The sequence below is a fragment of the Anas platyrhynchos genome, chromosome 3 (genome assembly GCF_047663525.1).
Source record: "Anas platyrhynchos isolate ZD024472 breed Pekin duck chromosome 3, IASCAAS_PekinDuck_T2T, whole genome shotgun sequence".
Taxonomy (NCBI): domain Eukaryota; kingdom Metazoa; phylum Chordata; class Aves; order Anseriformes; family Anatidae; genus Anas; species Anas platyrhynchos.
This window is the reverse complement of record NC_092589.1, coordinates 82,386,175-82,399,734: the sequence shown is the minus strand read 5'-3', so window position 1 is coordinate 82,399,734 and position 13,560 is coordinate 82,386,175. Positions and strand designations below refer to the sequence as shown.

General features: G+C 36.0%; 1 protein-coding gene across 2 annotated transcripts in view; it reads right to left on the bottom strand.

The window, feature by feature from the left end:
• MDN1 (midasin AAA ATPase 1) overlaps window positions 1–13,560 on the bottom strand; it is a 91,576-nt gene that overhangs the window by 14,721 nt on the left and 63,295 nt on the right. The window contains exons 70-87 of one of the 2 annotated variants that reach the window (XM_038176088.2): window positions 13,070–13,216; window positions 12,675–12,784; window positions 12,169–12,242; window positions 11,742–11,937; window positions 10,415–10,574; window positions 10,104–10,250; window positions 9,419–9,545; window positions 8,406–8,511; window positions 7,113–7,228; window positions 5,403–5,888; window positions 4,726–4,952; window positions 4,216–4,362; window positions 3,832–4,004; window positions 3,293–3,454; window positions 3,015–3,152; window positions 1,910–2,051; window positions 849–1,024; window positions 478–621 (exon numbers count right to left, since the gene is read on the bottom strand). In XM_038176088.2, the coding sequence (XP_038032016.1) occupies window positions 478–621; window positions 849–1,024; window positions 1,910–2,051; window positions 3,015–3,152; window positions 3,293–3,454; window positions 3,832–4,004; window positions 4,216–4,362; window positions 4,726–4,952; window positions 5,403–5,888; window positions 7,113–7,228; window positions 8,406–8,511; window positions 9,419–9,545; window positions 10,104–10,250; window positions 10,415–10,574; window positions 11,742–11,937; window positions 12,169–12,242; window positions 12,675–12,784; window positions 13,070–13,216 (2,978 nt within the window). The remainder of the gene's footprint in view (window positions 1–477; window positions 622–848; window positions 1,025–1,909; window positions 2,052–3,014; window positions 3,153–3,292; window positions 3,455–3,831; window positions 4,005–4,215; window positions 4,363–4,725; window positions 4,953–5,402; window positions 5,889–7,112; window positions 7,229–8,405; window positions 8,512–9,418; window positions 9,546–10,103; window positions 10,251–10,414; window positions 10,575–11,741; window positions 11,938–12,168; window positions 12,243–12,674; window positions 12,785–13,069; window positions 13,217–13,560) is intronic. The other variant, XM_038176089.2, reaches the window with a different exon arrangement.

Genomic DNA, 13,560 nt, shown 5'->3' with positions numbered 1-13,560 from the left:
TATACTGGTACTTCTTCAAAACAGCATCATGTGTTCATAGTATTTTCCTAGATGAAAGACTCTGAACAAAATCTATACTCTTGCACATGGAAAATGCACTCTTGCACACTATGGAGAATCTTCAGACATACTACAGTCAGGTTTTTGGGATGAGTCACACTGACTTCAGATGCTTCTGTCACTACACACAACAGAACAAGGACTTTCTAGCTTTGTCCATCAAAATATCAGTTCAGTGTAAAGCCTTTCTTAAAAGCCATTACACATTCTGACTAGTTCAGACAAAAATTCTTTTGAGTTATCCATCAGAAAATATACATATAATGAATTATTTTTTTACTCCAAAATGAAATAACTTTTCTGAATGTATTAAGTGTCTTCACTGTTACATAAAAAACATTTCGAATTCTCAGGAATGCACGACATGAGCAACAGAATACAACTTATCAGCAAGACATTCTATGTAGTCATTTTTACCTCATCAATTTGTTCATGGATTTTCTCTTTATTTTCGTTGTCCTCTGCTTGATCCTCTTTTTCTTCATCCTTGGGAGGCTGTTTTTTATTGTCTTTTGTTCCTGTACCCAGATTGTCATCTTTTGCAACAAGTTCAGAATCCTCCTATTAACCAACAAATCCAGAAGAAATTCATTATGCTACTTGCTTCTCAAAGTCTGAATAACAAGACAACTCCTACAAGAAAAAAAGACACTAAACACTAAGCAATTTAGGATATACTCAAATTATGCCCTTCCAAGACCAGAGTCTGGTATGTAAGGGAGTTCCTAGTTTATGTCATCTCAAGAATTTAATTCCTTTGTTAGTTTTCTTCTCCCTTTTCTCTTTACCTCATCCATTCCTGGTCCAGTTTCTTCTGTTTTACTACTGGCATCATCATCGTCATCATCATCTTCATCTCCCCAGAGCCTCTCATCCAGCTTCTCATCAGCTTCAGCATCACCAAGATTTCCCATTTGCTTATCCAGCTCCTCCTCTTCCTCCTCATCAGATTTTTCATCGTTTTCTGTGTACAGTTCAGAATGTGTCTCAGTTCAGAGAAGATAAAGCTAACAAACAGCCACACTCAACACCTTAAATTCATCAACCTATGCATTTAGTGATGCAGAAAAAGAAACACATGCACCAACACCCAGAAGAGCAGGGGCCTAGTTACACAGTTCAGGGTGCTCTTTTGGACAGGCAGACACCACCAGTCTCTCCCTCAAACTAACAAGTGTCAGGTGTTAAATATAAATGGTTTCATCTCTGCAATCCTTATCTTCTCCCTCCTCCATTTTCCAAATGTGTGGCATTACTGGGAGAGGAAAGATCCATTCTATTAGTTTTATAATGTCTGTTCTTTGCTGATGACCTTATTCTTGGCACTTGGTCAAGAGTTTTCTGAGTAGGTTAATGCTACTGTAATTTGTAAGTCACATTAGTTTCAGATGTTCCAAGTGTTACCTTCTGAAGCGATAGAACTTGCAGAAATAGCAAGTTGAAAAAATAGCATTTGGTAAAGTGTTGTTTTTTTTTCCCACTGCTTGTAAGTTAGTAATAGTTTTCTTAGTCACATTTTGAAGTTAACTACAGCCACATTCTCTTTTGTAAGTGTTCTGTTGATCTTCAACAGCTCCACAAAGTCAGTGACTAATTTTTTTTAAATGTATCTATGGGTCACCTTACAACAGGAAGAAGGAACCAACTCCCTTTGTTCCAAAACCACCAGAGTGACAGAGGAGAGAAAATATTTAATTTGTAAACTTCTTAGGATTCATATATAAATGACACTACTGATTTTTGTTGAACACTGACTTTTCAGCATATGCTTCAATATATGAAAGTATCAACCATTATTGGATTCATCTATTACATTTCTTGTAAGTTTGCCTTTGTATAAGAACCAAACCTTTTTTCTCCTGTTCTCCATCATGCATTTTTCCTTCAAAGTCCTCTGACATTTCAATTGCATTGTCTTCTCCTTCAATGTCTGGCTTAGAATCTTGATCCTCTTTTTCCTTCTCCTTGTCCTTTTGAAAGGAGTCTTCTATCTGAATTGTTGGTAAAACCAGAAGTTACAACAGACCTTGCCTATATATTAAATCTTAAAGCACCACAACAATATTTTTAAGTTGATATACAAACATAAAAGCCAACCTAAATGGGAGACTAAAAGCAATTTCATGTTTCTTTAAGTAAAGTATCTAACGCATTCCATTGTTTCTTAACATGGATCTGAAGTATTTTTTTTTGTGTGTTCATTAAAGCTAGGATAATGTTTACTTCAACCTATCTGTTCAAGAGAAGGAACTATATCATTAGGCTACCAGTTGATATTTTTAAGGGGTTCTGACTAACTATAACCTCATGTTAGGTTATCTGAACTACATTCTGGTCATTTTAGAGCCAGCTCTTCATTTCTTGTATGAAATTACTAGTATTAAAAGTAAAGCACAATATGTGCAAAGTGAATTAAGCCTCTAAAGTTCAGCTTGGAGCCAGACACGTCAACCATCTTCTGCCCCTTATCAGCATTCTAAATTCAGCATGACTTCACAGAAAGCCAACACAGAATGTTTCAGTAACTCTTAGACCTTCTCATCCTGAAGGTCCAGGTAAACTCATATTAACCCCACTGTACAGCTTTTGCAAGTCAGCTGTCTCTCCAAGCAAGCATGTCATTGTTTCCAATCAAGTCACAGATGAGTTAAAGCTTTGTATTTTTTTCCATTACTCTACACATTCCTCCCCAAAATCACTCAGACCTACAACAATATGTTCAGTAATATGCCCAAACCAGTCTCCAGTATTGACATACATGTAAAACTGATATGAACTGCTGTTTATTCCTTAACCGTGGAACAGTTAAGAATGTTGCTCAAGAAAGAAATGCTAGTGAAACAAAACAAATATTTGTAAGTAAATGGAAACAGCCTTTGTTTAGCATATATTTGATTTAGTCTCAATTTTACTTACTCTCCCCTCCCTATTTCCCCCTCCACCAAAAAACTTGCCTGATCTTCACTTTCTATTTTGTCGCTCACATCCTTCTTGCCTTCCCCATCTCCAATGCCACCCTCCTCATAGTCGTGAAACTGTGTTGCTCCCTCTCCAGCTTCATCTTCAAGTAATTCTTTTGGCAGACAAAACCCCTACAAAGGCAAACAGAAACTCAAGTCATTCTGTAGTAGTTTTAGACTTAGACATCGTTAGACTTAATTGATATTTCAAGACTTGTGTATAAATTAAATATATGCTTACAATATATATACAGTTATCTCTAAAAACTTACCTTTTGGGCAAGCTCTGTAAAAATGCTAGTTAGAACAGAAAGCAATTTTCCAGTACTCCGGTGAGAAGCCAGTGAAACAGTGAGGTAGAACAGGATAAGCTCTGAATATTTGCAAAGCATGGGCTTCAGACGCACCAGCAAATAGCAGGACTGGTTGAAGAACTGCAGTTAAAAAAACAAAGAACAGCTGTCAAACATGGTTACTTACATACTGAGATACACCTCAGAGAGGGTGACAATAGATTCTTAAAACAGATGCTCAAACCAGAAGTATCAGTAAGCACATTTAAATACGAGCTATAAAGTTCCCAGAGCTTTTCCAGCTTCTACATTTCACAGAAACGAAAACTTTCCCTTCTTACTTAAGGAACATCTGGCTTTTGCACTACAAAAGAAAACTACATTCGGCTACGATCTCTCTCACGCTTCTAGCTCTAAGGTATTGGGCAATAAGAAGCAATGCACATTTGATCAGCAAAGTTGACAACTCCCAATTACTGAGACCCTTAAGCCAAGAGCTCCTGAGAAAAACAATTTACCTTATGTTTATCTGAGGTGTAATCTTCCCCGTAAGATTTCAGACTCTTCATGAGTTCTGAAACTGTTAAAATTACTTTCTGTACATGCAAGGAATCCACATCAGCAGAGATATCTTCTTCCAAAAGCTTAGTTAAATGTCCTTTTTTAATCACGTCAAATGAAGCTGCATCCTCTTTGATTGAAAAATAAAAGAAAAAAGATGGAAATAAAATCTGACATTCTGAAGTGTCATACTAAACAATCTAGAAATATCCATCCTATCTGTTAATATGGTTAACTATTAAAATGATGATTTCCTTGATACCTCTGGTAGACATATAGCTCCAGAATTTTTAAGTTTGTGGAGTGTAAACCTTCTTACCTTCCCAAGTTAACAAACTTACCGTTTTCCTCTGGAGATTTTTCTTCCTCTTCTCCATCTTTTGGTTTTCTCTCTACCAAACACTGGATGGCATACAGAACAACATGGATAACAGTTTCCACTTGTGCTGAGAAGTGCTCCACAAACTCTTCATTGGACTCTTTATTTCCTTTTGAACCATAACAGACAGTTTTACATAGAAATGCATTTCATTACTGGTTCGTATATTTCCTTTATGCAAGAAAACAACAAGCACTATACAGTTTTTGCTACATAGTTTTAATAATATGTCCTTACTAATCTTGACTTACTATGATGTAAGATCTGTCACAGCAGTGACTAAAGGGTGAAAAACATCATTACACAATGTAAATTTAGACTGTATTTTCTGAATTTGACTTTCATTAAGTGTTTCTAGATATCCAGATGAACATGGCAAGGAGCAACAAATAAGCAATCTTCTGCAATAACCAAACCAATGAATTCTTTTATCCTTAACTAAATTACAAAATCATCTGGGGATTGTCCTTACCATTGTGGTCTGACATGGAAGCAAGAAGCTGTGTTCTCCAAGTTGTGAAGTCTGCAGATGCATTATTAACTTCCTCTTGTATATACTTTAGGCTCTTGATTAGGGCCATCTGATTTGCAGCTTGTCTGCCCTCCCCATTTGGATGAAAGAGCGACTCTATGTCTTGTAACTGAGCTGAGACTTCCCGTAGACAGCTCATAGCTGAAGTGCAAACTTCAAAATCTCTCCTGCAACAAGATACACCATAATACTGATAGAAGAAAGAACATCTCGGATTAAGATTAAACCTTTTTTTTCCTATTTTATGTCTACGTTTTTTTTTTTATTTTTAATAGGCAGCCTACAGGCCTCTTTTTAAATAAATTTTTCTTCTATAAATTTGGATTTGAAATTCACATTATTAGCTAACTACAGATCAGATGAAATCCCAAGAGACCAAAGACAAGCTTAGAAGCTAAGATGAACCCATTTTTGGTCAGGGGAGTGAGGCAAGACACATAAACTTGTTTAAAAAGTCAGACACCACAGTTAAAAAAAAAAAGTGTATAAAAACAAGCTTCAAGAGCATCTGAAACATACTTTTTAAACTATGTAAAGGCAAACACTTTTAAGTGTTTACACATCTCATATAAATATACAACACAGAGAGATTCAGTTTATGAAGATGTAGAACTCACCAGGAATAAAACAAGTTCTCATGTGATTGTTGTCTTATTTTGTCCACTTCTGTTTTCATTTCCTTTACATGGGTCAGCATTGTTGTCAACTGTGCCTGGAGCTGCAACCATGCTTGATCCTTATTTCTCATCCTGCATCCAGGAGGCAGTTGCTCAACTGTTACTGGAGACAGGTATTTTAGCTCTGAGGGAATTTGGTCAGGTATTCCCGTAAGAACATTTCCAAACATCTGTTCAGGTCCTGAACCCTGAGAAATGTTTCCTTTGACATCTGTCCTTTCACTGTCACTGCACTTCATCAGCTCTTCTTTTGGACAGCATTGTATAAACCAATGCATCTCCTCAAGAACCATCACACACTGCATGGAAAGGTGCTGCAATTTGTCAGTCCAGTCTTGAACTCTGCCTTGAGGAGGAAATGCTACATTATATTCTCTGTCAGCACTCAGCCTAGAGTCCATCTCTTGGATGCTGCTCAGGAGGCTCCTGGTTAGGAAGAAAAAAAGGAAAGAAAATTACTTTAACCCCACAAATGAGTTTTATGTTATGCTTCCCCTTTTAAAGGTTCAACTTTCCAACTAAGTTCATAAAAGCTCCAGATAATATGAACCCAGAGAACTCAAACTTCTTGAAAAAAATAAAATGATAATCTTAAAAAAAAAAAACAAAAAACAAGTTTAGCTACCAGTTTTTTCTCTCCATTGAATGTTTGAGTCTTCCTGGAAACCGGGCTTTGTGAGATTTCTCAGAATTGTATCACCCATTTCAGTAACCCTTAGATTCCTGATCTAACACTTAAACGTTGTTATTTTTCCTCCAGTATACAAGCAAACTGGATTCTAGCACACCTTTATTCTCTCAGGGTATAAGAGGCACAGTTCCTAACAAATGATTAATCTGTTCTGCAATGAGAATCTTAAAGATTAGCTTTTTAGAAATTTTACTATTCCTGCAAACACAAAGCTGGGGTGATGATTTTTATTTTTTTATTTATTTATTTTTACAAAGGAAATGGTATTTGACACAAATTCAAAAAGTTTTATAGATTACATCAGTGATGAGCATAAACTTGCAGAACAGTGGAGTTTGCAACAGAACTTACAAGGGATAAATCCCATCAAGTAAGAAAGATTTCCTATACCCCTTTCCCTTTCAGCATTTCAGCACAACATCAGTTATGTTGTGTTTAACACAGTATTAATTCTTTCTAGAATTTTTCATCTTAGGTTGTTGAGGTTTCTTCATTTTGGCCCAAGCGGCCATCCAGATTACTTATTTTCTCCAACTCAAAAAAACTTGAACGCAGCCAAAATTAATTTAGGACTATACCAAAAAAGGAAAGGTTTAAATGAGAGTTTAAAAAGGTTTAACTATCTGTAGATTCAACAGTGTAATTAATTACAGTATTTCATAGGCTTTGTGCATGCCTAACTTGGTTTTCCCCAATTATTTTGATTCCAAAATGCTGGCTGAAAAGACAGGATAAGCAGTATTTATTTTCTGCTCACCACTTTTTTTTTTTTTTTTTTTTAAAAAAAAAAAAAAGCTTTTCTATCTAGGCATAACTGAGGGGATGGGAGAGATACGGAAGTAGAGAGAATTTGACTGTATTCTACCTTATCATTTTCCATCTTTCTTAAACTGAATTGCTTACTGTCAATAATTCTGTGCTGAACATTTAAATAAAACTAATGGTGTAAAGCAAAATACCTCAGTGTAATCCACTGTTCTGTCAATGCAGTAAGAGACTGTCTTTGTCTGACAAGCAACTGCAGGAGGTGTGCCGCGAATCCTTTGCATCGCTCAATACTACCTAATCCAAGATCCTGAAGAAAATAAGTGCGGAGAAGTGGGAGGGAAAGGAGAGAACAGTTAGATGAATAAGCAGAATAAGCAACAACATTGACTGTGTCTCCATTCCACTTCACTCAGAAGATTGAAAGGTTATGGTTTAAGTGAACAAGTATTAAAATGCACACAAAGTATAGTTACTAGTTTCAGCTCTCTTCATTCATCTGCATCTTTCATATATCCACTATACAACTTAAAAATAGTTTCCGCAAACACAGACATATTAAGTTGCACTTCCAGTGCAGTGACTCCTAACAGGAATTTAGTTCCAGAATTAGTCACCTGGCATAAGTAAGTAAAATCCAAAGAGGAGATACCAGCTTAAAGTTTTAAATCCATGACCACTGCTAAAACCACTTCCACAATTCATTTTACCTGATTTACTGACAACTACTTTCTCTTTTTAACAGATGAACAGATCCTGAATTAAAGTCCAGAATGAATGTTCACAATAAAAAGCAAAATTGATCACAGGTTCCACTATTTATTCCATTACCAGCTGTGCCATTTGACAAGATTATATTGTAATAAAAACTAGGGGTGAAACACAGTGAGAAGAAGAACATCTGGAAGAGATCCCTGTTTCCTGGAATATTGAAAAGGTAGTGATGATTTGTCAGAACTCATTTGTTCCTCCTAATGATTTTAGACCGATTTCTAAGCAAGGAAATGTTTTGTAACCTTCTGTATTAAACACAGTTATGGCCACTTATAAATCTGAACAGATTCTTCATGAGCACTACTAAACCTGATTTTGTTCTCCTAACAAGCTTTAATCCAGCATTTCAGAAGATTCCTTCAGGCACAAAAAGTAGCAATTCGGGATTAGCTGGGATGAGGGATACTGTACAACGTACAGATTACTAACTTCACTAAGTAATTTACTCGTTCTAGTGTTCATTCATAGAATGACAGGTTTTGAAGTGCTATGTTTAATATTCATCCCCCAAATATATATATATAGAGAGAGAGAGTATGGTTATATATATATATATATAGTATGATAAAAAATATATATATATATTTTATCATACTAGAGAACACAGTGTTTTCACTTTGCCCTTTTACTACTAGAAAATTCCAGTTCAAGGTTCAAGTTGGTAATCTAAAATTAGTAGAAGTAGGATTCCTGGTTTGATTTTGTGTTTTTACCTTGGCAGGTGCTAACAATGCTGTCTGAAGTCTAGAGTGGCGTGCAAGTGAACGATAGAAGTACTTCTGGCAGCCATCCCAGGCAGAAGAAACCTCTGTGAGTAACCTGACAAAGCACAAGAAGTTTGATATTAGAAAGGTAAATAATTCCAGAATTTCAGAATACTAGAACCACCAGGTCAGCTCTTCAACCTAAAAAATCTGATTACACATTGATATTTTGCAAATGCATTGAACTTTCAATTCTTTATTTTTCCTCACCAATATAGAAGTCATAAGAAATCATTTATTTTTTTTTAAATAAGCCCTAGGAAAACCTAGTGCAACAATAAAATCTCCATCTCTGAAAATCAGTTCATGCTGAAGCAGTGATTTTTGATTTATTTTTTTTTTTTTTAATGCTGCTGAATCAAGCTTGATAAGGAAGCTATTATGTTGGTCTTCATGGAAGATATTATGCATTAAAGCCCATACATCTGAGGGGGACAGTAACCAGCATCTTCCAATGACAAAATCAATTGTTGCAGAGAAACATTTGAAAGAACATCTTCCACAGCAATTTTTTTTTTTTTTTTTTTTTTAAGAAATGCCCACTTTGAAATCTAAATATGCTATTAGCAATTGATGAAGACAAAACAATCGACTAAGTAATCTCTGTAAACTGCAACTAATCTTTAATAAATCATTACCAGTCTAGTCTACCTTCTAAGGATATTCAAAATGTCCCAAACAAAGCTGAACGGCAAAGGGTTAAATGAATTCAGAGAACCAATGAAACCAGTTGTAAAGTTATCAGAAGTGCAAATTTAAAAATAAAAAGTTTAAAAAACTTCTGTTTTATGTACCAGTACAGTATGTACAGGATTTTCAAACATAGAAAACAGATAGGAGTGAATCTAAAACTCAAAACGCATTAAAGTCCAGAAATTCCAATCTGAATCCACCTGCAATAAAATTTAAGAACTAGAGCAGCAACTCATACAATCTAAGGGTTAAAAATGCTGTATACGTACGTGGCATCCAGTTCATTCGTACAACTCACTACAGTTAACGCAGTACGCAAGTCCAGCGGATGTAGGCGGACTACTTCATTATAGCCTTCTGAGCGGGACCAAGACAGACCTTTTCGGTATGACAGACCTGGAATGACATTTGAACACGTATCTTTTTATGCCCTCATTCTTTTATATGGAAAGAAATGTGACTTATTAAGATCCAAAGCCTCCAATGTAGGATTTTTTTTCCTCACGCTTGCTAATCTTGACAAGCTTTTGAACATTTTCCAAGTTTTCTAACATAACACACCATAGCTAAGCTATCTTCAGCTGAAATAAGACATAGACCTGCTTGTATAAAAAGTTGGTGGTGACAGCCAAGAGAAAAAAACAAAAAGCCTTGAACCTCTAAGGCATGCTATAGCATGAAATAAAACCAATGAGGAAAAAGTTACAGATAAATACTTTTTAAATTCAGTCTTCACACTTGTACTGCAGTTATTTTTAAAATTGGATGAAGCATTTTCATTTCCCAAGGAAAAAAAAACTTCATTTCCAAGAAGGGAAAAAGACTTAAATGCCTCTATGTATTAATGGCTCAATGACTTCAAGGACATAATATTATCATGTATTTACATGTACTGGCAAAAATGTAAGATGCTTAAGAACTTTTAAAACAAGCACATTTCAATTCAAAACTCACCTGTTTTAGCAAGGGTTTTAAAGAGATCTGACAAAGCCCGTTGCTTCTGCATCTGAATATGCTTGGCCTCTGACTTCTGCTTCTCCTTATCTGCTGTCTGATCAAATGTTAAACTCTGAAGTTCCATTACAGAACCAATGATATCACCTGCAAGGAAGACAGCAAGGAAAGTTAAAATATGAAACGTCAATGAACACAAACCAGCCATGGGAATATAGTCTGGGAAAGAAACCATGCATCTGCATTTTTTTCCTGATTCCATTCATGTTATAAAGGTCAATTAAAACACAAATATCACAAGAATAACTAACCTGTGAACTGGTCAAGACTTTCCAGAAGACTTAAGAATGGATTCTTTTCTGTAACTGTTGCACACATTTTCTTCATTCTTTTAGTAAGCTTGGGCAGGCGGTACTGAAGAGATTCTGTAGGAAATGTAATGTCATCCTGACATTCTTCCGTTAGTGTCTGCTGAGAAAAATGAAAGAAACAGTCCAATTAGACAGCCTAAATTATGCATGTATTATCTGTCCACTAAGTCAGAGTAAACTGCTGCAAAAACAAGGAGTAAGTTCTGCATTCACCTCAAACCCAACAACTTTCTCATGCAGTCCTCTGAACAGTTCAGCCCAAGCATTTGAAGAAAATCGCAGTATCTGTATGTCAAGCATGTATTAACTCTGAAAAAAGCCAAAGAAATCAAAGATGTTGTGGCCCTACTTTTTTAGCTGTTTGTCACGGCCTCTTTTTCATAGAGACTACTGCATTTAGGTCAACTTCCTCAGCCTTCCAAGCTCAAAGGTAGGCAGTCATCTTATCCTATATAACTAATGCCCTTAAGGCATTAGATAAGAACACCACCTCTTACTTTCCACTAAACACAAATTTAACTGCACTGCTAGGGAAACAATGAAAATGGTACACAAATACAAATAATTAAATTACAGAAGTGATCCCCCAGCATGTCAAAAGCTATTCTTCAGGAAATAGCTAGGATATTTAAGTTTTCATGCATGTCCCTGCGGTTTCATGAAGTCTTCATTTCTTAAACATGTGAAACCAGCAGCAACCCTGTTAACGATCAGTGACAGGCTTGAAAAAAAAAAAAACTGCACCTCCCTGTCCCAAAACCAAATCCACACTAGATTTTGTCTCAGATTTATTTTTCCTTATCCATCATCTTCCTGACTGTCAGATGACAAAAGCAGAATCAGTCACCCTCCTGCTCCAAAGAAAGTTAAAGCCTTGGAAATGAGAGTAACTGAATATCCCCCCATATGAAGCAGGGCAATATTAAATGTTAGTCCTAGTCAGTGCCACTGTACCAGCAGGGAAGTAACAAATTGCTGCAGACAATATAAAGAGTAACTTAGAGATGAAATGTGTAACTGCTATCGCCTCTATGTTAGACTGTAGATATTGTGCCAAACTAATACTGAACGTACTTGTCTTTCCAGGCTGTATTCCCACCCACCTGCGGTGTTTCATAACACTCAACACAAAGAAGACCAAAAAGTCGAAAATATATTCAAGAGACTTGACATTTATATAAGATTTTTCTGCATAAATCAGTGAAAAACACACACACGAAAATATTGAAAATATCCTTCCCACACTTAGAACAAAGAATACAGTCACCTTGTCAATATCTGTTCTAGAAGACAGAATTTTTCTTAATGTGTTGCTTAGCCTCTGAATTTTAGTCTCTGTGTTCTCAGATTCCTCCTGCTTTTGCAAACAGTCCAGCTGCTCTTCCTTACCAATTTCCACCAAGGCAGGCCGACATGGCTCATTTAGAACAACTTCAAATTTCTTCATGAATTTAAAGAGAGTCCTAATTACAAAAGGAAAGCAAAACAGTTACTGGGTGTTCTAGTCCAGGAAATCTCTCAGCTCCTGGAAATAAGTGTTTCCACTGTGTTAAGGGTACAAGGAACATTCCTGCATTCAAGTTTAAAATCAGAGAAATTTAGAAAGAAGGTTTGAAATGCAGTCATACATACAAATACTGCTATTTATTATCATCAGTCCATAACTGGCTCCTTAATCCAAAGGTATGAGTTACCTGCGTGTTTTTTCAACTGATTGTTTAATGGCCCAGAAGCTGACGTCATTCCACTTCGAAATTTTCACAAATTCCTATTAAGAAAAGAAATAAACGGTGGGATTACTTTTACTAATATAATGAAGTGTTTGCATACAAAAGATGGTCTTTAAAGCTGATGATCTATGATGACACAATGCATTACATTTTAGAGCATGCACCAATAATTGCATAGTTGTCTTGTTCTAATAATTACTTGTTTATGCTAAAACTGCTGCATAGCCAAATGTGAAATCCAAAGGGGCTTCACAAGGGGACTTGGTAGAAACCTCCATGGCTAAATGGGACCAACCAAACACTGAAGACTTTCACTAACTCTTTGCCTCAAAAATATCTTCTTGACAAAGAAAGCGTGAAGTATAGAAGGGATTTCCATGACCAACAGAGCTATTACACACAAATTCAAATAACTGCTCTACTGTTCCGATGTTGTATAATCAGATTGCCTGAGCAAAGTTTTCTTTTACCTTAAGTTCCTTTTCTATAGGTTGACGAAGTTCAGTGATTCTGGTCTCAACACACTCTGAAAACTGCTTGTAATAATTGTATAAATTCCACAGGATGCTGCACAGGATGTCTGTAAGGGACAAACAATGAGAAGCTTCTTTAAAAACAGGATATTCTTCAGTACGAACAGCAGAAATGTAACCTAACGGTTTTTTTTGTTTGTTTTGTAATTGTGAAGCTTGGCAATATCAAAGGAAGGGGTTAACAGACCAACAGTACTCTTCATGAAAATGAATAAATGCATCATAGGCTTGCATTCTGTTTGAGCTCTTAGTCATCTGTCCAGAAAGCCTGGAATATATGATGGCAAGGTGGTTTTAAGACGACTTCAACACACGTTACACTGATAACTTACCCTTTTCTGGTACCTGAGGCATCAGTAAGACGTGGCAGTGGAAATCCAGTAGCATTTGTAGTCGTGCATGAAATTCTCCCAGCGTAGATCCTTCGATGAAAGCTTGTAGTGTGCTGACCAGCATTTTTAGGCTCATCTGCTCAGTTTCTGAACATTGCACCAAAAATATAAAAGGGTGAGAAAACAAAATAAAACTTTACATGAAAATTGTTGACTGGTCTTTGTGACCTTCTAATTAAGTATCAGGTTTCTATTGAGGAAGTTTCAAAACAAACTAGGAAAAAAAAGGAGGGAGAAATTCTAATTTAGTAAGTAAAACCAGTAAAGAATACACTGCATAAAAGAGGAGGCAGGACAAAAGAGACAGTAGTAAGATAGCACTGAGGAGGCCAGTTATACGCCCAATTTGAGTGAACACTAAGCATATAGAGAAAACTTGAGATTCTTTACAAACTTTTTCAGCCATGATGAAAAACTACATGCTACAAATT